Raw genomic sequence first — 22,838 nt, forward strand, 5'->3', positions numbered from 1 at the left:
CCTCTCCATGGCTTATGTTCCTATGGAGATCTTTAATTCATGATGCCCTAAAAATGACTGTAGAAACTCAGATTTGATGCTCAGTGAAGGAGAAGTAAAGGCACAGCAAGATTCCACTGCACATTTTTGTGTCCCCCCCCAAAAAAAAAAAACATGGACTGAGCTTTGACACCATTTATAAAATGTTCATATCTATTCTTCTGTAATTTATTTCTTAAACTGTGTTGAGAAGGAGTATTTCACCCTTGAGCAGAAATCCAAAATGAGTCGTCCTGGGTTTTATAAAGAGGAAAATACATAAGAAAAAAAAAAAGAAAAAAGAAAAAAAAAGGGGGGGGGGGGGAAGGAAAAAAAAAAAAGGCGGGGGGGGGGGGGGAGAAGAAGAAGAAAAGAAAAGAAAGAAGAAAGGCAAAAAAAAAAAAGAACTGATGTTGCCTCAACTCCCAACGCTGACAAATTTACTCCTGGACAAACTGGGGCAGCTTTCCTCTGTTCTTCAGTGCCATCTCAAGGGATGTTTTCCTTGCCTTCTGTGCTTTCAACAGAACATAGTCTGTCTGTTTGATCAGAGCTGGCACAGTGCAGTTTGCTCCAGGTTTCTGCCCAAGGCATTGCCTTCCTCTGTTTATGTGGCCACAACCTTTGTCTAATCCTCCAGAAGATCTATCGCAGCGAGAATGGTAGCAGTGACAGAAGCTATTAATGTTCTGGCTTCTCCATGTGGCAGTTGATCTGCTCTGCAGATCAAAAAGAGCAGATGCATGCTATCTGCAAGCAAAGGGGGAAAGCCATGATTGGTTTTGCTACGTGGATTTTGTTTGTGAGCAAACAAACAGGCAGCAGGAGCAGGGTCCACAAGGTGCCAAAGAACAAGTGCGTTGTCAGGGCAAAGCTATAAAAGCAAAGTCAGCCCTGATTTGAAGCAGCCAGATCCAAAAGTGGAATGTAAATTTGAGGCTTATACAGGTGCCTTTTATAGCTGTTGGAACAACAGAGGAAAGGATTCATGTGACAGAAGTGGCCCTGGTGTAAAAGGCTGAAATAAGCAGACAAGGATTTTGCCAGCTGCAGGTGAGGAAAGATGTGGCACACTGCAGTCACATAGAGGGAGGCCACAGGTGTTTGAAAAAGAGCACTGAAAAGGGGGGGGGGAAGTAAACAGGAGAACAAAAGATCTTCTGCAGAGGAACATCCTAACTGAAATCTTTTCACTGTGAGGAACTCCTCCTGCAGCCTCAACATAAAAAGCCAGGTGGTGAGTATAGGAAGTGTAGGGTGGGTGTTAAGCATCAGTGTGACAGTGTCAGGACTTGAAGCTTCTGGCATCACCACAGCAGGTTGTGAAGGGAATAAACTGAGAAACCAAACACACCACAGGAAAGAGCAGAGCTGTGTAATGATGACTGCACCAACTCTAGACTATGCTTAACATATAAGCAAATAAAGCAACGCCTGAGAACAAGAAAAGCAAACAAAGAATAACAGAAATGGAGAATCATAGCATCACAGAATCATAGAGTGGTTTGGTTTGGAAGGGATCTTAACAATCACCTAGTTCTATCACCTCTTACTAGACCAAGTTGCTCAAGGATCTATGCAACCTGGCTTTCAACACTTCCAAGATTTCAGCCCCCACAAATTTTCTGAGCACCACCCTCATGGAGAAGAATTTCTTCCTAATGGCTCATCTAAACCCAGCTTCTTCCAGTTTTAAGCCATTACCCCCTCTCCTGTTACTCCATTCCTTTGTTGAAAGTCCCTCCCCAGCTCTCCTGTAGCCCCCTTCAGGTTCTGGAAGCCTGCTCGAAGGTCTCCCTGGAGCCTTCTCTTCTCCAGGCTGAACAACACCAACTCTCTCAGCCTTTCTTCTCAGCCGAGGTGCTGCAGCCCTCTGATCATCTTTTCTTTTGCCCTCAAGCTGTGAATGCCTCTTTATGACATGTCTTTAGGGGGAGAGCAGGCAAACGTGAGAGAAACACCTACACTTGTACTCCAGGATCACCTTGCATTTGCCACACACTGTGCTCAGTGAGTATTCAGCACACAGGCATGACTTCTCTGATTGCTGTGTGTACAGAAGTGCCCAGCACCCCCTGAATTGGTAGTGTTACACATTATACCTGCTTTCCACTGGTGTCAATTATTACCTACAACCTCCTAGCAAATACTAAGAAATTGCTTTCTGCCCATGGCTTCTACTCCCAAAGAAGATCTTCAGCTTTTGTACTGTTTTCTCATATTCAGAAAGATTATCTGGTCCAGTGTGTCCAGTACATGCCAAATTTTGATCCTTTCTCTGTGGCTGCAGGGATGCCTGGGCAGTAAACGTACTTTCCCCCCACACATGTCATTTTAACCTGATTTAACACTTGAACAACCTGTCCCTTAAAATGTTTTGTACAGAGCTTAAGCACAGATTCTTTTACTGCATGCAAAGGTCCGAGTCCTGCTTAGACCTGGAGTCCTGGTCCTGCTCTGGCAGGGGGGGTTGGACTCAAGGATCTTTGGAGGACCCTTCCAACCCCTAACATCCTGTGATTCCGGTGAAGTTACTGGGGGGGGGTGAGGGGGCAGTGGGGGGGAGAGGAATAAAGAATTTTCTAGATACTTTGCTCTGTTTTCACCCCCTCCTCCTTTGAGTGAAGGTATTAATGAGTTCTCTAACAAAATAAGCATACCTGGCAACCTAGGTGATGCTTATTTTATTCTTATTATGTCAAGGGCTCTCTGTCCATTGGGTTGTCCATTCATGCTGTAGATTCAATGGGTCCTTCACAAAGTGAGGATCATCTGAACTTCCTCAGCAGCATTATGGTCTAATTTCAACAGTTAGCCTCAGTGACCTTCACAGGCTTTCCACACCAGGCGAAGCTTTGTTGAATTTGGTAGCTTCCAGCAGCATAGAATGGTGGGGGTTGGAAGGGACTTCTGTAGATCATCTAGTCCAAACCCCCTGCTAAAGCAGAGTTGCCTAGATCAGGTTGCACAGGAACATTCAGATGTTTTTTTAGTCTCAAGAGGTGACTCCACAACTTTGCCTCTTTTGTAACCAGTAGAGTTCTTGTAGGTACTGGTGGGTTTTATATGCAAAAAAGGTCCCTGGCTTCAGAGTTGCTTAGACTTTTTCTTACTTTAATACAACAAGTGGCAAAGAAGAAACTGAGAACCTCTTGAGCCTTTCTCAACAGTGTGTAGCCCATGCTGCAGAATCGTAGAACTGTTTTGGATGGAAAAGCTCTTTAAGCTCATTGAGCCCAGCCATTCTCTAACTCTAGCAAGGCTGCTGCTAAACCATGTCCCTCAGCACCACGTCTCTGCGGTTTTAAGCACCTCGAGGGACGGGGATTCAACCACCTGCCTGAGCAGCCTGTTCCAGTATTTCAGAACCATTTCAGGGGAAAAGTTTCTTCTAATGTCAAACCTAACCTGCCCTGGCACCCCCCCCACCCCGAGGCACAGCGGGGCTCGCTGCAGCCCGGCCGCCCCTCTCCAGCCAGCCCAGAGCCCCCAGTCCATCTGCATACCCACATGACCGCAGCCCTGGCCCCGCCAGTGTCCCGGGCCCGCCGGCAGCAGCAGGTCGGGCAGCGTCGTGCCGGCAGCCGCATGGTCGGGCTCCGCCGCGCCGCCGCCCCCCCGCCCCGCGCCCCGGGTCCACCCCGGCCAGCGCCGCTCGCCCGCCGCGGCTCCGCGCCCGCCGGGGAGGAATGAGCGACGGAGCGGCCGCTCCGCGCCGCGGGTGAGTGAGAAGGTGGGAAGCAGAGAGGGAGGAGGAGAGGGGGTGGCCCAGGGGTGACTCACCCAAACCCAAGCTGACTCTATGGGGAAGCTGAAGGGACCGGAGGACCAGGGGAGTGCGTGAGGTGGGTGCGCGGCGGCCCCTTTTCCGCGCCCGCGGGGACCGGGACCCCGCATCCAAAGTTGTCCAAAGCCGGGAGGAGAGCGCAGCCGGGCAGCCTTCTCTGCCACAGCGGGGGTTTGGGCCTGGGGTTTTCACCCCCGTTTTTTGCTCCCGGGGCGGCGGGCTCCCCCCTCCCCGACGGCTGTAGCAGAGCCTTTCGGTCGCCCTTGTGTTGTGACACCGGAGTGGGGCAGAGAGTTGCAAACAGCCCCCCCGCACACAGTGCTTCTCCGGACCCTAAAACTTTGTTACCTTCGCCACTTGGCGACGGGGAGAGAGCCGTGTGTGCGGCAAGCCCAGCTCTCCCACTGCCAAAAAGCGTCGGGACTGGACTGCCCAGTCCCCCCTCCCCACCTCCCGCAGGTAACCACCTACAGCGCGCTGGGGAATGGGGCAAAACGGTTCAAACGAGCCCTGCGACAGTGAATTTGTTTTGCAGCCGCAGCCTGGCCCCCTCCTCCCCCCAGCGCTGGCAGGTGGGTGCCCAAAGCCCATTTGAGCCGCGGCGGCGGTGCCAGCACAGATCGGGGGTGCCCTGGTGCGCTGCGAGGGTGCCGCTGCCAATAGCAGCCCCTGGAAAAAGCTGCCGCACGCACCCAGCTGCTGTGCCGCCGTGCGGTCCTGTGCAGGGGCTGGTTGCCAGCCCACGGCCAGGCTCCTGCAAATCACAGTTAGAAATTAGAGTTTTAGAAATACCATCTGGCTTTTGTACTGTAGCTCTTGCTGGTGTGAGGGAGCTGGGGTAGTTTGGTCTGGAGAAAAGGAGGCTGAGGGGAGACCTTCTCACTCTCTACAACTACCCTGAAAAGAGGTTGGAGCCAGGTGGGTTTTGGTCTCTTCTCCCTAGTAGCAAGTGACAGGATGAAAGCAATTGGCCTCAAGTTGCACCAGAGGAGGTTTAGTAGAAGCTTCTTCCATGAAAGGGTTCTCGACCACAAAGATGATCCAAGGGCTGGAGCACCTCTGCTATGAGGACAAGCTGAGGGAGTTGGGGTTGTTCAGCTTGGAGAAGACTCCAGTTGGACCTTAGAGCTGCCTTCCAGTACCTGAAGGAATCCTGCAGAAGGCTGCGGAAGGACTTTTCATGAGGATGTCTAGCAATGGGACTAGGAGGAATAGTTTGAAACTGAGGGAGTGCAGGGTTAGGCTGGAGCTTAGGAAGTTCTTCACTATCAGGATGGTGAGACACTGGAACAGGTTGCCTAGAGAGGCTGTGGACCCCCCCTCCCTGGAGGTGTTCAAAACCAAATTGAATAAGACCTTGAGCAACCAAGTCAAGTTGGGAGGCATCTCTGCCCATGGCAGGGAGGTTGGAGTAGATGATCTCTAAGGTCCCTTCTAACCTGAGCCATCTATGATTTTATAATTCTAAGTCCCACCCAAATCTCTGTGATCACTTCCCAAGCACTTTACAACAGCCATTTGCAGGAGATAATGTCATTTCTGTTCTCATCTGAGAGTCTGGAGAGCTAAGATAGAGCTCAAATGACCTGTGCAAAACACACAGTAAATTAGCATAAGAAATGAGGCAGAGAAACAAATTTTTGCTCCAGTCAGAGGCTTAAATTGCCTTTCCCTAACTCACTGTAACTCTTGAGAAATTCATGGGCCATTCCTCTTGCAAGAACTTGAAAAGGGCAGACATGCCTCTTCTGCTTTCTGATGCAAGTGGTATTAAATATGCATTGTAGCTCAGCTACCTTAGATAACTGAGCATAAATTCATCCATCTTCCACTTAAAATTCTGTTCCCAAACGTAGCAGCTGAATGCTCTCTTTTGTTTTCTACTTTTTGGAGGGGTTGGAGTTTTGGTTGTGGTTTTTGTTTGGTGTTTTTTTGTGGGCTTTTTTTTTTTTTTTTGCTTTTGTTTGTAGAGAAGAGTCTTGCTAGCATTCCTTAGAAACTCATTAAAATGCTTCCCTTTTGGCTTATTCTCCTAATTTATTAATACCACAAATAACTTTTTCTTTGGTGACCCACTTTCATAGGTATCTGAACAGCAAGCAAAATTGCAGCTCATCAGGAAGGCAGTGTAGACTAATAAATAGCATCTCCAGACAGAGAGGAAAAGCAAAGCACTTTTCTTTCTTTGCCACACAGAGGTCTCCACACCACACCTACAGAAAACATTGCTCTATTCCACAGCTTACTTGGCCCCCTTAGCCCAAAATAATGCACTTGATTGATTGTGTGATGGATGTAAAGGTCAGGATTTAGGATTGCAGCTGTTCTCCTGGCTGAATTCAATTTTTGCCCTACATCCACGCTGAAGAAACTGCTCTTTGCATACATACAAATTGGAGTATTGGTCTCTGGGAGTGTTCAAACAAATAGACTTTCTCTTACAGCTCCTAGGGCAAACTCCCAGTACTACACTGTTACCAAAACCATTAGGATTTGACTGAAAATAGGCCTTTTATTGAGTTATCATGCCTGCTGTGTGAGAAGTACAGATTGGATTACAGCAAGAGGATACCCAGTGATTCAATGAGCAGCAAGAACCTCCCCTGAAAGGGTTCTCAAACACTGGAACAGGCTGCCCAGGGAGGTGGTTGAATTCCCACCCCTGGAGGTGTTTTCAAAGAGGCAGAGATGTGGTGCTGAGAGCCATGGTTTAGCCCCAGCCCTGGTAGAGCTGGAGAATGGTTGGACTCAATGCTCTTAAAGGTCTTTTCCAACCAGAACGATTCTATGATTCTCTGAAGGTCAGCAGGCTGCTGGAAGTGGTAGGGCTGCACAGGCTCTAAGTCAGGCAGAAGTCAAGAAGTGTAGGACAGACTTATTTCCATGCCACAACAGCCAGAGAGGCTGCTTTTTGTGAGCTGAGGCTATACAGACAGACTTACTGCAGGGGGTGATTGGTGACCCTGTGTCCTGCAGGCGCTCCAACACTGCTCATGCTTTAAGGGCACTCTGCTCTGTGGTTGTCCCAGCCCTTGGATCCTCAGCATTGCTGCCTTCTCTCCAAAGTCTGCTGGATGATAGCAGTTCCCTAACAGGAGAGCACAAGGCTTGTCTGGTGACATCTCACGAAGCTTTGTTTTCCATTTCAGTAAGTGTGGACGTCTGTGTCAGTGTGAGAGCATCATGGTGGCCTTCAAAGGAGTCTGGACTCAGCCCTTCTGGAAGGCTGTTTCGGCCGAATTTTTGGCCATGCTCATCTTTGTCCTGCTCAGCCTCGGCTCCACGATCAACTGGGGTGGAGCAGAGAAACCCCTGCCCGTGGACATGGTCCTTATCTCCCTCTGCTTTGGACTGAGCATCGCGACCATGGTGCAGTGCTTCGGACACATCAGTGGAGGCCACATTAACCCTGCTGTGACCGTGGCCATGGTCTGCACGAGGAAGATCAGCCTTGCCAAGTCCGTCTTCTACATCGTTGCCCAGTGCCTGGGAGCCATCGTGGGTGCTGGCATCCTTTACCTGGTCACACCACCCAGCGTGGTGGGAGGGCTGGGAGTCACTGCGGTAATCACTCCTCCTCCAGCTCTTGCACTGGACTAGCTTAGAGCCTAAGCAAATGTAATGAGTGTCAGAGAGAGCTCAAACAGAGATTTTTTAACAGCTTGCTGGTTTATCCAGGCAAGGCTTAAAGCTCTCCTTAGGATGGGTTTATGCAGTGTAGCATCTGTGGCTGCTTTTCTATAGAAGTTCTCTTTCCTAGGACTTCCCCAGCTCTGATGTCAGCAGGTAGTGTTCATTTGCATCCCAACATTTAAATAACACATGGGTGAAATGCCATTTTTCTGTGGGCTGGGGAGGAGGAAATTAATTCTCTGGTCATTATGTTGGGGGTTGAAAAAAACATCCATTTAAAATGACATACTTTTGAAATAGATTGTGGCTTAGATTTCAGCTTTGTTCCAAACTCATGAAGGAATGCCATCAGTTAGCCCTGTTGCAGGACTTATTAAAAATGCACTTGAGCTGCACACTGCTTAATTTTTAATTGAAATTTAAATTAATTAAGTCAGGGCTAATTAATGAATTTATAATTGAATAGTAAATCACAGTGCTCCCAAGAATAAGGGGTGGGGGGAAATAAATGATAAAATGGTGAAGGGGAAGTGCAGCATTTGCAAATCCTTGTGTAAATATAAGCTAAGACTTCTGCAGTCTAACTTTGAAGTTCTTGCTGGATGGTACTGTGGAGTCTTCTGGTCTCAGTCCAGAGGTAATTTTCCATGGATCTCAAAATAGATTAAAAAAAAAAAATCTGAAAAAAAGAGGGGAGAAAAGTTTGGGGGGGACCTATATTTCCTTGTTGGTTTTCACTATGTCCCATTTAGAAAGAGCTTTCACTGAAGCATAGTTGATGTAGGTGGTGTGTGGTGGGTTGAAATTACACACACCTCCCCAAATCATTTGGAGAACTACCCCCAAAATAAATTTCCAGACCAGCTGAGTTTGGGATGAAGCAAACGAAGCTCTCTGTACAAACAAACTACAATCTAGAAATATGAAATGCAATCAATATGTACAAAATATCCAATATGTGGACAATATAGATACATCTGCAATTTATATACAACACACAAACTCCTCAGACTCCCCTGGATGGATCCAGGGGGGCCATTCTCCTCCCCTACTCCCTCCCTCCTTCCCATTACCTCACACAGCAGTCGAAACAGAGATCCCTTGGCAAGGCTGTGGAAGAGAGAAGTTGCAAGCAGAAGTGACAGAAGAAGAAAAGAGAGAGAACTGTTTATGCCTCTTCTCTATGTCCCCATTAGCAAGCCAATGCATTTTCTAGACCTTAGCATGATTTTTCTTTTGTATCCAATGGTAATAATTTTCCTTTCAGTCTTTGCAGTCAGGGACTAGGCTAAAGCTCCCCCTTCAAACAGTACCAGGGGTGGCTCTCTGAGCTACCAAATCACCTTTGGTTCATCTCTGGTGTTTTCATTTCCCTCCTTCCAGGTACATGGGGATCTCTCTGCTGGCCATGGACTCCTGGTGGAGTTGATAATTACATTCCAGCTGGTTTTCACTATTTTTGCCAGCTGTGACTCGAAGCGCAGTGATGTCACCGGTTCAGTAGCTTTAGCGATTGGATTTTCGGTTGCAATTGGACATTTATTTGCTGTAAGTCAATGGCTTCTCTTGGAAAAACAGAATCCCTTGTCCCTTTATGACTGCTTGGAAACTTCTGTGGCCTTTATAGCTGTATCATAGAGTCATAGAGTGGTTAGGGTTGAAAGGGACCTTAAAGATGATCCACTTCCAACCCCCTTGCCATGGTCAGGGACACCTCCTACTAAACCAGCCTGGCTTTGAACACTTTCCAAAGGAGCCTCTACAATTTTTTTCTAGTCCTCCTGTTCCACTACCTCACCACCCTCATGGGGAAGGATTTCATCCTCATGTCTCATCTAAATCCAGCTTCTTCCAGCTTGAAGCCATCACCCCTCATTCTGTCACTCCAGGCCTTTGTCAAAAGTCCTTCTCCAGCCCCCTTCAAACACTGGAAGGATATGGCTGCTGTATTCTTTATGGATCCTCACCAAAACCCTTTAGAGTAGCAGAAGGGTGAGGTTAGGTAACCAAACCTTTGGGCAGGTTGTTGCATTAGAGGTTTTCTGCCTGTTTATGTGATGACTCTGTTAATGTTGTGAGAAGACCCAGGAGGGTGATGACATTTGCTGTCAAGATGAGAAGCCATGCAAAACCAGGGACTAGCAGACATTGAATAACCATCTCCAAGACTTCTAATAAGAGGTAACATCTTGTCTTTGCTTTAGATCAATTACACCGGGGCCAGCATGAACCCTGCTCGATCCTTTGGACCTGCTGTCATCATGGGCAGATGGGAGAACCAATGGGTAACTCTGCTTTCATGCTTCCTTCACCATAGTGATATACATCATACAGCATACATCACTGGCTGCTAGCTGTCTGTCCCAGTATGTCCCACAGATCAGTTCAAACTGGAGGTGTTTGAAGTGTGGCCAGCAGGGCTAAGGAGGTTCTCCTGCCCCTCTACTCTGCCCTACTGAGACCACAGCTGCAATCCTGTGTCCAGTTTTGGGCTCCCCAATTCAAGAGAGACAGAGACCTGCTGGAGAGAATCCAAGGGAGAGCCACGAGGATGCTTAGGGGACTTGAACATCTCTCTCTATGAAGAAAGGCTAAGAGCCCTGGGGCTGTTTAGTGTGGAGAAGAGAAGGCTGAGAGGGATCTGATCAATGTCTATCAATAGCTGAGGGGTGGGTGTCAAGAAGGAGGTTCAAGGACAGGTTCTTTGCAGTGGTGCCCAGTGATAGTACAAGGAACAATGGATACAAACTGGAGCCCAGGAAGTTTCACCTCAACATGAGGAGAAGCTTTATTGTGAGGGTGTTGGAGCCCTGGGGCAGGCTGTCCAGAGAGGTTGTGGAGTCTCCTTCTCTGGAGACTTTCAAGACTCACCTGGATGCATTCCTGTGTGGCCTGCCCTGGGTGATCCTGCTTTGGCATGGGGGTTGTACTTGATTTCCAGAGGTGCCTTCCAACCCCTACCATTATGTGATTCCATGTGGTGCTGAGGAACATGGCTTAGTGGTGACCGGGTGGTGCTAGGTTAATGGTTGGACTTCATGATCTTGGGAAGTCTTTTCCAGCCTTAATGATGCTAAGATTGTGTGATAGAGGCCATCACAGGGGAGGAAAAGCACTGGCCTGCCAAAACCTTGGTATAAAGCTCCTTGCCAAGGACTGCAGTACAGTTTCCAGCACATTGGAACAGCATTTTGGTGTTTTGTGGAAGTTGTAGCTGGGGTGGAAAGGAAATCATACAAAAAGTTCAAACCAAAAAGAGCAATCCAGAGAGACTGAGAGACTTGAACTGCTAGAAAGAAAAATCCTCTGAGGCAGATTGCAGCCCCCCAGTCATGCTGGTGAGGAGCTGTGGAAGTAATTCTGTCAGCTTCACGTTTCACCTGGTTCTGCAGCAAACTGGGGCAAGCCTAGGAAATGAGAGCAGAGACCCTCTGTGATCTGCTTCCCAGGGGAGAACCTGCCTCAGCAAATGCCTGCAGTAAGAGATGAAGGGGGTTGCAGTCTGGTCTTTGCAGACCAGACCAGATGTTACCTGCTCCAATTTGAAAGCCTCAGCTTAACTAGGAGTATTTGTGCAGGAAACAAACTGGATGAACAGATTGGGAATGATGCAGTCATTTGTTGTGGCATCCCTCTATGAAACTGATGAAAGAACAATTCACATTTTAAAGAGGAAGGATGGACTGCAGCTCTGGATCCCCACCTGGGGCTGCATCAAAAGAAGCATGGCCAGCAGGTTGAGAGAGCTGATTGTGCCACTCTGCTCTGGTGAGACCTCACCTGGAGTGCTCTGGGAACCCCAGTGCAAGAGACATGTGGACCTGATGGAGTGGGTCCAGAGGAGGGCCACAAAGATGATCAGAGGGCTGGATCACCTCTCTTGTGAAGGCAGGCTGAGGGAGTTGGGGCTGTCAGCCTGGAGGCTCCAGGGAGACCTTGAGCCTGCATTTTAATATCTGAAGGGGACATACAGGAAGGCTGGGGAGGGACTGTTTAGAAGGCCTGTGGTGGTGGGACAAGGGGCAGTGCTTTGAAACACAAGGGGAGATTTAGGTTGGACATCAGGAGGAAGTTTTGCACAATGAGAGTGGTGAAATACTGGAACAGGATATCCAGAGATGTGCTTGAGGCCCCATCCCTGGAGACATTCAAGATCAGACTGGATGTGGCCCTGGGCAGCCTGATCTAGTTGGAGGTGTCCCTGCTGAGGTGCAGTGGGGTTGGACAAAATGACCTTTGAGGGTCTCTTCCAACCCAATGCAATCTGTGAATCTGTAATTACAGGCAGGGAAAGCACTTCTAGGGACACTTGCTAACGAGGAGCTGCGTAGTGCAGTGCATGTAAGGATTTCCTTGACTTTGAAAGCCTGAATCCCACGTTGCTCTCACTGCAGCTACCAGCAGAAGCAGCACTGTCATCAGGCCCTAAGGCTCCAATTCTGCAAACATCATACCATGTGTAACTTGGTTCCCAAGAGTTATCCTATTGAGGCAGATCTTTTTTTCCCCACTTATCAGGGGCTGGCTTGTTCCTGCCCCAAACTGCTGTCGTTTGTCAGGAGGTTAATTATCCATACTCCAAGGGAGCCTGTAATTTGTAACTAAAGCTATAAACCATAAACAAATGCACCATGGAGAAACATGAGGGAGAAGCTTAGCTACTGTTCTGGTCACTTGAGACATCCTTTTCCTCCAGAGCAGTGACATTGGCATTGCCAGGAGCCAGTGGGCTTCTGCACCTACTGACATTACAGATCTGGTGCCTGTCCTGCTGCAGTAGGTACCCTGCACAGTTGTGTACTTCACTTATATTTGCTTATTAGATGCTCATCTGGCTGCATGCCTGTTGGATTCTGTGGGATCAGAAGCCAAATTTGGATTGTTTTGGAAATGTGACTCTGAAACACCAAAGTGGAACTGTCTGTGTGTTCGCTAGGAAAGGTTTGCTTCTGACTTCATTGTCACTGAGGATGAAAATGCAGACAGAAAATCAGTTTCCTGCACTACTGGGTCTCTTGTGGGTCATCTTGCAAACAGTCTCTTGACCCAGTGATCTCTGGAGGTCCCTTCCAACCCCTAACATTCTGTGATTCTGGGGTTGTCTACCAGCTGGCAGTGAGCAATGAAAATTTTGAGGTGAATCAATAAAACTTGACCAAACTATTTCTGTTGGAAATGCTTCTCCATCACCTTCCCCCTGCTAAAAGCAAAGCTGTACCAAAGCAGCTAGATGTTACGTGTGCCTACAGAGCTGTGTTTGAGTGGTCACAAGGGACTTTGCCAGGATCTGTGGCCTTTTTGGTCTCAAGAGCTATAGCTATGGTTGATCCAAGTAAGGATGATGGACCTGTGCTTTGGTCTTACTGGACACGGTTTAAAAACCAAATAGCTAAATCTCCTGTAAAGATGGAGGGGGGAAACTTCTTTGTTTTACCAGGAGCAGTGCCTCACCACCCTTAGACCAGAGAATTTCTTCCACAGCCTCCCTGGGCAACCTGTTCCAGTGTCTCACCACCCTCACTGTCAAGAATTTCTTCCTAATCTCCAGTGTAAATCTACACTTCTCAAGCTTCAATCCATTCCCTCTCATTCTGTAACTCCCAGCCCTTGTGAAAAGTCCCTCCCCAGCTCTCCTGTAGCCTCTTTCAGGTCCTGGAAGGCTGCTCTGAGGTCTCCCTGGAGCCTTCTCCAGACTGAACAGCCCCAACTCTCTCAGCTTGTCTTCATAGCAGAGGTGCTCTAGCCCTTTGATCATCTTGGTGGTCTCCTCTGCACCTGCTCTAACAGGTCCATGTTCTTCCTGTGTTTTGGACTCCAGAGCTGGCCCCAGCACTGCAGATGTTGTCTCAGCAGAGTGGAGCAGAGGGGCAGGATCCCCTCCCTCCACCTGCTGCCCACTCTGCTGGGGATCAGCCCAGGACACAGCTGGGTCTGGGCTGGGAGTGCACAGTGCTGGCTGATGTTGAGCTTCGCAGCACCCAGCACCTCCAGGTCCTTCTCAGCACTGCTCTCTGTCCATTCTCCACCCAGCCTGGATTTATGCTTGGGATTGCCCTGACCCAGGTGCAGGAGCCTGCACTTGGCCTTTTTGAACTTCATGAGGCTGGCCCTGGGCCACCTCTCCAGCCTGTCCAGGTCCCTCTGGGTGACATCTCTTCCCTCCAGCACATCAACCACACCACACAGCTTGGCATCATTGACAAACCTACTGAGAGTGCCTTGATCCCACTGTCCACAGCACTGACAGCTGTTAAACAGCACTGGTCCCAGTACTGACCACTGAGGACCACTGCTCATCGTTGGGCTCCACTTGGACATCCAGCCACTGAGCACAATTCTGTGAGTGCAACCAGCCAGCCAGTTCCTTACCCACCAAATCCATGTCTCTCCACTTCAGACACAAGGATGTCATGGGGGACAGCGTTCAGTGCTTTACACAAGTCCAGGCAGATGCCTCCAGTTTCTCTCCCCTGATCACCCAACACTGTAACCTCATTTCAGATGGGGTTTTATGAAGAAAATGATCTCCACCTCAGCCAGCCCCACCCAGCTGGGTGGGTGCCAAGCCTTTCACCAGAAGCACACCACAACCTGCAGAAGGCTGTAGTAAAGAGTTACTTGTCTTGCAGCAGGGAGGAGTCTAGGGGTAGGTACTTACTCTAACAGTTCTTCTCACAATGGGAATGTGGAATTTACTTCTTTTCCCAGTCCCAGTGCCAATTCATGCCAGCCTGGAATTTATGTGACCGTGCATTACTGGAGAGCTGGTTTTGACAACTGGGCCAGGGCATTCTGCAGAAGCTTTTCTGGATGAAGTCACAGAATCACAGAAACATTCAGGTTGGAAAAGCCCCTCAGGATCACCAAGTCCAACCCAGAACCCTACTCTACAAGGGTCACCCCTAAACCATAGCCCCAAGCACCACATCCAAACCACCTTTAAACACCTCCAGGGTTGGGGACTCCACCATCTCCCTGGGCAGCACATTCCAATCCCTGACCACTCTTACTGTGAAGAACTTCTTCCTACTGTCCAGTCTAAACCTACCCAGTTGCAGATTGAGCCCATTCCCTCTTGTTCTCTTACCTGTGAGAAGAGACCAGCACCAACCTCTCCACAACCTCCTTTCAGGTAGTTGTAGGCAGCAATGAGGTCTCCCTCAGCCTCCTCCTCTGTTTCACACTAACCATCCCCAGCTCCTTCAGTCTCTCTTCATCAGATTTATTCTCCAGGCTCTTCCTCAGCTTCCCTGCCCTCCTCTGCACTGGCTCCAGCACCTCCACATCTCTCTCGTATCGAGGTGCCCAAACCTGGACCCAATCCTCAAGGTGTGACCTCACCAGCGAGGTCTGTGGTGCCATGCTTTCCTCTGGTTAATTCCTTTGCTCTGGAGCTTGCTGCTTGTCTTTATTTGCAGGTGTATTGGGTGGGACCAATCATAGGAGCAGTCCTTGCTGGTGCTCTCTACGAGTACGTCTACTGCCCGGACGTGGAGCTGAAGCGCCGCTTCAAAGACGTCTTCAGCAAGGCCACTCAGCCATCCAAAGGGAAGTACATCGAGGTGGATGACAGCAGGAGCCACGTGGAGACTGAGGACCTGATCCTCAAGCCTGGCCTAGTTCATGTGATTGATATTGACAGGGGTGAGGACAAGAAGGGAAGAGATCCATCCAGCGAGGTGTTGTCTTCTGTATGACTAGCAAGAAGCACTGAAAGCAGAGAGCAGCCTGCTAGCACGTCCACAGATGTCCTTCCACCTATTAAAGAAACAGATCTCCTCTAAACTGAGCTTCTGCCAGCTCTTAAAAGGTATGGTGTGGGCAGCTGTGTGGTAGTGGTGTCACCAAACCATACTTCTGACTCAGTTGGAAGATTAGGACTTGGCTATAATTAGGATTCCCCATCTGTTACTCCAAATTAGGAGCTGTTCCTAGTATTTTCCTTCCCATTTTTTCCCCCCAAATAAAAAAAAAAAAAAAGAGGTGAAAGCATTCTCCTTTAATAAAATCAGTCAATAATGAGATGAAGATAGAGATGTGGAACATTCAGATTGACAGTTAAGACGTACCAGGAAATGCCTATAGACACCAAGACCTACTTATCAGATTGTTCTTCTGACACTTAATTGGCTGTTGTCAGCTCTGATTAGAACATCTCATCCATTAAGTGTTCTTCATGAGGTGCAGGGACAGCACCAACAGTATTTAAAGAGTTTTCTCCCCAGACAAGCACAGGAGTGTTGTTGCCACTCCTGTACATCACTGCTGCCTTGCAAACTACCTCTGAAAAAAAAAAAATGCCCCGTGCTAGGTTGAAAATAAAATCACCAAATTCCTTCAGCCCATCAGATTTCACTCCTGATTTGCAGCCTAAGTAAATTTCCTTCATCCCTTCCTGAGAGTAAATGTGAGAAATGGAATGTTGAAGCCTGCTCTAAAAGCATTTGACTGCACCTTCGTGCTCCCTCCTGTCATTGTCTATCTGGTGAAACATTCTCCTGGGGTTTGACTGTTGACCAGTTCTGTGTTAGCAGACTCTCAAGGTCATGCAAAGAATGGAAAGGCTCTCCTGTTACTTAACAACTCTGATAAGAGCTATCAGAAGAAAAGAAGGCATATCTGTTTTCAGTGCACTTGTTCAGATCCACACCTTTCTGTGCTAATTTCTGTGAACTAAAGGTTTAAATCACTTAACCTTTCTTACAAGATGGTTGGAGGTATGATTTTTTTTAATTTATTAGTAATGTAGAGGGGTTTTAACTTTTAACTGTATTGAAACACTGATTGGGAAACATTTTTTATAACATGATAAGAATATGACTGCTTCTGGCTTGGTTTTTTTGTTGTTGTCACTGGTGCCTGTTTGAACAGGATCTGTGCTTCTTCCAATGTTCTTAGAGTCTTAATTACACCTCTGGCAAAGGTTTCTTTAGCTGCTGTTAGGAAAAGATGCAAGCACTTGCAGGGCTTTGGAAGGGGAAGGGAACATGGAAGATGCTCAGTGATCAGTCTTGCCCTTTTAGAAGTGTTTTGACAGAATGGCCCCAGCAGAACACTTCTGCTCTGTTATTGACTTACTGCTTTTGTCTCTGATCCGTGTGGCTTTGAGTTTTCCAGCATGCAGCTGCAGAGCAGGCAGGAGCCTGGCATTGTTACTGTAATTGTGTCGCTTTTTTGGGGGCTTTTTTTGGAATTGAAAAGCTACTTCTGCCTGTTCAGTAATAAGAGGGAAAAAATTTTAGTCCTGACTATGGGCTGTGAAAACCTTGTCTGCTCTTTGACATCCTCTACATGCAATCTTTGTTACAGGGAATTAGATGCTTCTAATTAGGTCATAAACCACTGCTACACCCAAATCTGTGCACTGTGGTCCAGAGGCAGTTCTTCTACCCCCAGCTTTCAGCACCTTGTAGCCCCAGGATGTCCTGCCACACTCATTTTCCTGTTTTCATAGAATGGCTCAGGTTGGAAGGGACCTCAGAGATCCTCTACTCCAACCTCCCTGCCAAGGGCAGGGTTGCGTCTCAGCTAGACTGGATTGCTCCTCATCCAACCTGGCCTTGAACATCCCAAGGCAGGGGACATCCCCAGTCTCCCTGGGCAGCCTATTCCAGCGTCCTACCACCCTTGTACTGAAGAACTTCTTCCTAAGATCCAGTCTAAACCTACTCTTCCTCAGCTTCAAACCATTCCCCCCTGTCCTATCGCTGGGTACCCTTAGGAAAAGGGGTTTGTTTTTTTCCTCTCCAGCCTTCTTCTAGGCTCCCTTCTTGCCTTCAACACTGTTAAGAGTGTGGCACAGGCTCCCTGTGGCAAGCAGGGGATTCATGCCTCCTTCATGCATTTACAGTTGGACCATGATCTCTGCCCTTCAGCCCCCCAGGCACAGCATGTGGCATACACAGGACAGAGCTCTCCTGGGGTGACCCAGTGCCAGCCCCACTGCCAGCCTGTGAGCCCTCCCTGCCTCCAGCCACGCTGCACATCACATCCCCCTTGCAGCATCGCAGAGTGGAGCCAGAGACGAGCTGACACTTGTCCTTGGCTGTGTCCTCACACAGGGTCACAGTCCAAGGGCATGAGCGTGCTTGGGGACCTGCAAGGGACAATGTCAAACTGCAGATAAGAGCTTATCCCACACCAAGGACTAAGCCTCCCAGGGAAGGGCAACACAGGTGTGGTGTTCAGACCCTTGCGTACCTCTGCTCAGGTGGATAAATACTGTGCTGAGTAGACTCAGTGAGAAAGATCCAGACTTGTGGGTTGTTGGGTTTTCTTTTTGTCTAAGCATTTGTTCTGGCTTCACCCCCCTTTTTTTTTTTTTCTTCTTTATTCCTTCAAATGCTGTATTTGTTAAAGGGACACTTTGATTAAAGCTTTTGCATGGCTTAAACAGGCAAAGCAAAGAGTAATCTACGTAGCACTGGTGGATTTTTAAGCAAAGGTTTGCTTTTCAAAAAATTTATTTTATTTTATTTTATTTTAATTTATTTTATTTTATTTTGTTTTACTTTATTTTATTTTACTTTATTTTATTTTATGTTATTCTATTTTATTTTATTTTATTTTACTTTATTTTATTTTATTTTATTTTATTCTATTTTATTTTACTTTATTTTATTTTATTTTATTTTATTCTATTCTATTTTATTTTACTTTATTTTATTTTATTTTATTCTATTCTATTTTATTTTACTTTATTTTATTTTATTCTATTCTATTTTATTTTACTTTATTTTATTTTATTCTATTTTATTTTACTTTATTTTATTTTATTCTATTTTATTTTATTTTACTTTATTTTACTTTATTTTACTTTTATTTTATTTTATTTTACTTTTATTTTATTCTATTCTATTTTATTTTATTTTACTTTATTTTATTATTTTATTCCAAGGCACTCCTTAAAAGCTCTGCATTTGTGAATTTTGCATGGTACTGTGTTATTCAAATAAGCTCTGATTTGTTTTGTGCTTAAGGGTCCTTTACACAAATGGCTTGGTGCATATTTTCCCTCAGCCAGGCTGATTCTGCTGCTAAGGTGAGCAGAACATGAGCAGAGCAGCAGCAGCCACCTCACTTAGGAGGATTTTGGTTTTTTCCTTTTCCTTGCAACTATCTGTACCAATGCAATGTGGGAGATACTCAGAACCAGCCCCAGAAGAGCTCCTCACTTGAGGAGAATATTGGAGGTGAGGTACTGAGACTCCTGCAAAGATGAGGAGACAGAAGGGAAGCTAAAATGAAGAGCACTAGAGAGTGAAGGATGTTGCCATGCCTTGGGCATCACCAGGAAAGCAAGATGTAGTAGGTCTGCTCCTGCTCCCACAAACCCAGGCTCATGGAGGACTTTGTCACTGAGCTCAGGATTGTTTCTACCATAGCTTTTTGGCTCCTGATGGCTTTCTTCCATGCACTTCCTGTGGTTTTTCCATTAGCATAGTCTTTCAGCAGGATACCTAATTCTGGAAGGAGATTGATTTCAACTTCAGGTTTCTGAGCCACCCTAAAATAAACCCTTTGGGGTGGCTGTCATCACAGCTGGTTCTGGCCCACCACAAGAGATCACTGTTCGTGTGAGGCAATGTCACTCTTGAGCATCCCTTAGGACTGGATTTAGCTTTGACCTACAGGGCTGTGTGCTTCTCAAAGTTGTGGTGCAGTGCTGCCATCACTGTACAAGAGTCACACTTGGTTAAATAACAACTAGCCTGATCTTTGTCTTGATTGGAACTGGTTTTGTTTTTATGTGTTTTTAAAATGTCTACTTTAATGTTGCTTGAGTGAGATCTATGTTCTAAAGGCCTTGAGCATCTAAACTGTGTCTCAAAACATACCTTGGTGTCCCCTTAAAGTATTTATTGGCCAGGGTGGGACATGTTGAATGTTTTGTTCATAGAATCCTAGAATGGTTTGGGCTGGAAGGGACCTTAAAGATCGTGAGGATCCAACCCCTCTGCCATGGGCAGGGACACTTCCCACCAGCCCAGGTTGCTCAAGGACTCATCCAACCTGGATTTGAACACCTCCAGGGAGGGGACATCCACAACCTCCTTGCACAACCTGTTCCAGAGTCTCACCACCCTCACTGGAAAGAATTTATGGTGGTGGATGGATCTCACAGGAGGTCTGCCAGACTAGGGTCCTAAAAAGCCCATGGATAAAGTGTCTCCCTCCTCCATGGTGGCATGGTTGCCATGCTGTATTTGCACTTCAACAAACATTGATTCCTGGGATTCAGAAAAGAAAGGCTGGAAGATAACACCACTGAGGCACACGAACACCTTTTTGGGTTGCATGAACTCTGGAGGAGCTTCTCAGCTCAATTCCATTCTCAGGAGATTAATAAATAAATAAATAAATAAATAAATGGAAAAAGAAATCCCTGCAGCATTTGAGTTGTCATCATAACCCTTCTCCTGTTGAAGTATTTGGGAGCTGCATCCTTCATTTTATTCCATGGAAGCAGGAGCAAGACTCATCTGATGTGGAGCTTAGGCTTGTCACGTGCACAGGAGCTTTGCAAAATGTGCTTCTGTTGCTGCTTGTTAATGAGAATAATTGCCACCCTCTCTGCTTAGAGAGCTAGGTGGCCTTCAGTTCCCACCTTTTCTACTGTTTGGTGGCAGAGCAGTTTGCAAGCTTTTGGCTGCAGCCAGAGACCTGCTGGAGAGAGTCCAACAGAGAGCCACGAGGATGCTTAGGGGACTTGAGCATCTCCCCTGTGAAGAGAGACTGAGAGCCCTGGGGCTGTTTAGTCTGGAGAAGAGAAGGCTGAGAGGGGATCTGATCAATGTCTATCAATAGCTGAGGGGTGGGGGTCAAGTGGAGGGGGCCAGGCTCTTTTGGGTGGTGCACAGTGGTAAGACAAGGAACAATGAGTTCAAACTTGAACATAGAAGATTTCAGCTCAACACGAGGAGAAACTTCTGTACAGTGAGGGTGACAGAGCCCTGGAACAGCTGCCCAGGGGGTTGTGGAGTCTCCTTCTCTGGAGCCTTTCCAAACCCAGCTGGATGCATTCCTGTGCAGACTACCCTAAGTGATGCTGCTCTGGCAGGGGGGGTTGGACCTGATGATCTCTGGAGGTTCCTTCCATCCTCTGATATACTGTGAGACTGTGAGACTGTGTGCCACATTCAGGATATTTTTACACCATCCAGATATTTGCAACCTACATAAAACGTGAGCCTTCACCTTGGGAACTTTGCTTTCCAAGGTGGAAGCACCGTGCACAGCTTTTCTGTGTCTCTGATCAACCTGTGTGTATCTTGAAGCTTCTCAAGGACTTACTGAACTGGCAAGATGCAAATAGAGACTGAGCTATTTGTGATGTGATCTAAGTCATACTGTTGCAGTCTGTCACTTAGGACAAATAAGGTAAAGCAAGCAATGAACATGGATTTTTTTTTTTTTTGTTCCTTTATTTTTTTTTTCCACAAAACTGCTTATTGTTAAAATGCTTAGCCACCATGTATCAGGACTAATGTTAGAGGACTGAACATTTCCATTTGTAACATTTGGAATAATCTACTGGAAAAATACCCTCTGAAATAATCCCTAATTTCCTGCTTCCCACTTGTGTTCTGATGTATCTCACATTAAATAAATTATCTGTTAAAAAAAAAAAAAAAGAAAAAAAGGCATCCTGTGGTCACTGGAAGCTTTTGAGGATACTAAAGCTCAGGACTAAAATATAAAGAACAAAGCATTGAGCAGGGTTGTGGTCAATGGCTTGATGCCAACATAGAGATGGGTGACAAGTGATGTCCCTCAGGGGGCTGTACTGGGAGCAGTGCTGCTCAATATCTTCATCAGTGATACAGACAGCAAGGCTGGGGCACCCTCAGCAAGTCTCCAGATGGCAACAAACTGAGTGGTATGGTTGGTAAGTCTGAGGGATGGGATGGGTGCCATCCAGAGGGACCTGGGCATGCTAGAGAGGTGAGCTGAGGAGAATCTCCTGAGGTTCAGTCAGGCCAAGTGCAAGGTCCTGCACCTAGGTCAGGGCAGTCCTGGATATCAACACAGACTGGGGCATGATGAGGTTGAGAGCAGCCCTGCAGAAAAGGACTTGGGGGTGCTGGTGGATGAGAAGCTGGACATGAGCCTAGCAATGGACACCTGCAGCACAGAAGGCCAATGGCAGCCTGGGCTGCATCCAAAGCAGTGTGGCCAGAGATGGAGAGAGAGGATCCTGCCCCTCTGCCCTGCTCTGGGGAGACCTCATCTGGAGTACTACATCCAGCTCTGGGAATCCCAACAAAGAGAGATGGACCTGCTGGAGCAGCTCCAGAGGAGGGCCACAAGGATGATCAGAGGGCTAGAGCACCTCTGCTATGAAGACAGGCTGAAAGAATTGGGGCTGGTCAGTCTGGAGGAGAGAAGGCTCCAAGGGAAACCTTAGAGCAGCCTTCTAGTACCTGAAGGAGGCTACAGGAGACCTGGGGAGGGACTTTTCACAAGGGCTGGGAGTTACAGAATGAGAGGGAATGGATTGAAGCTTGAGAAGTGTAGATTTACACTGGAGATTAGGAAGAAATTCTTGACAGTGAGGGTGGTGAGACACTGGAACAGGTTGCCCAGGAAGGTGGTGGATGCCTTCTCCCTGGGGATGTTCAAGGCCAGTTTGGATGAGGCTTTGAGCAACTTGGGCTAGTGGAAGGTGTCCTTGCCTATGGCAGGGGGTTTGGAAGTGGATCATCCTCAAAATCTCTTCCAAATTAAACCAGGAATCTAGGAATCTAAGTGTCAGGATAGTTAGAAAGTCAAAGGAGGAGTGATGCAGCTGCCTGCAGAGTTAAAACAAAGAAGGGCCATGGAAAGAACAGGAAAGCAACAGTGTGGGCAAGGAGACCCCTGTGGTGTGCCACTTACCCAGGGGCTGCTGGCACTGGGGTATCATGGGGTTAAAACGTGGTCCCTGCTGTATGAGGACGTAGCTGTAGGGTTGTGGATCACCTCTGAGCCATGGATAGGAGAGGCTGAGCCACATGCTGGGAGAGTGGTGGCCTTACTCTAAGCTTCAGTGGTGACAGTGGCTTCAGCAGGGACAACTATGGCCCAGACATCTGCTTACAAAGAGAACTTCAGAGTGTAAATGTTGCCAGCATCAGCTTCCTTTTAAACTCTCCTTTGGCTTCAGCCTCCTCTATCTGTTGCAGATTGTATCACAGTCTATCAGAGGTTGGAAGGGACCCCAAGAGATCATCAGGTCCAACCCCCCTGCCAGAGCAGCATCACTTAGGGTAGTCTGCACAGGAATGCATCCAGCTGGGTTTGGAAAGGCTCCAGAGAAGGAGACTCCACAACCCCCCCTGGGCATCCTGTTTCAGTGCTCTGTCATCCTCACTGTGAGGAAGTTTCTCCTCATGTTGAGCTGAAATCTTCTCTGTCCAAC

General features: G+C 47.5%; 1 protein-coding gene across 2 annotated transcripts; it reads left to right on the plus strand.

Annotated features, from left to right (window-relative positions):
- The first annotated feature begins 3,707 nt into the window (after positions 1-3,707).
- Positions 3,708-15,135, plus strand: AQP4 (aquaporin 4). 2 transcript variants are annotated; one of them, XM_054394605.1, is made up of 5 exons: positions 3,708-3,739; positions 6,955-7,369; positions 8,822-8,986; positions 9,643-9,723; positions 14,857-15,135. In XM_054394605.1, exons 1-5 carry the CDS (start codon positions 3,708-3,710, stop codon positions 15,133-15,135), a joined length of 972 nt encoding a protein of 323 aa, XP_054250580.1. The 2 variants fall into 2 exon arrangements, with proteins under 2 accessions (XP_054250580.1, XP_054250581.1); XM_054394606.1 differs by lacking the exons at positions 3,708-3,739; positions 9,643-9,723 and having other exon boundaries at positions 6,962-7,369.
- Positions 15,136-22,838: the final 7,703 nt, after the last annotated feature.

The sequence above is a fragment of the Indicator indicator genome, chromosome 31 (genome assembly GCF_027791375.1).
Source record: "Indicator indicator isolate 239-I01 chromosome 31, UM_Iind_1.1, whole genome shotgun sequence".
NCBI lineage: Eukaryota > Metazoa > Chordata > Aves > Piciformes > Indicatoridae > Indicator > Indicator indicator.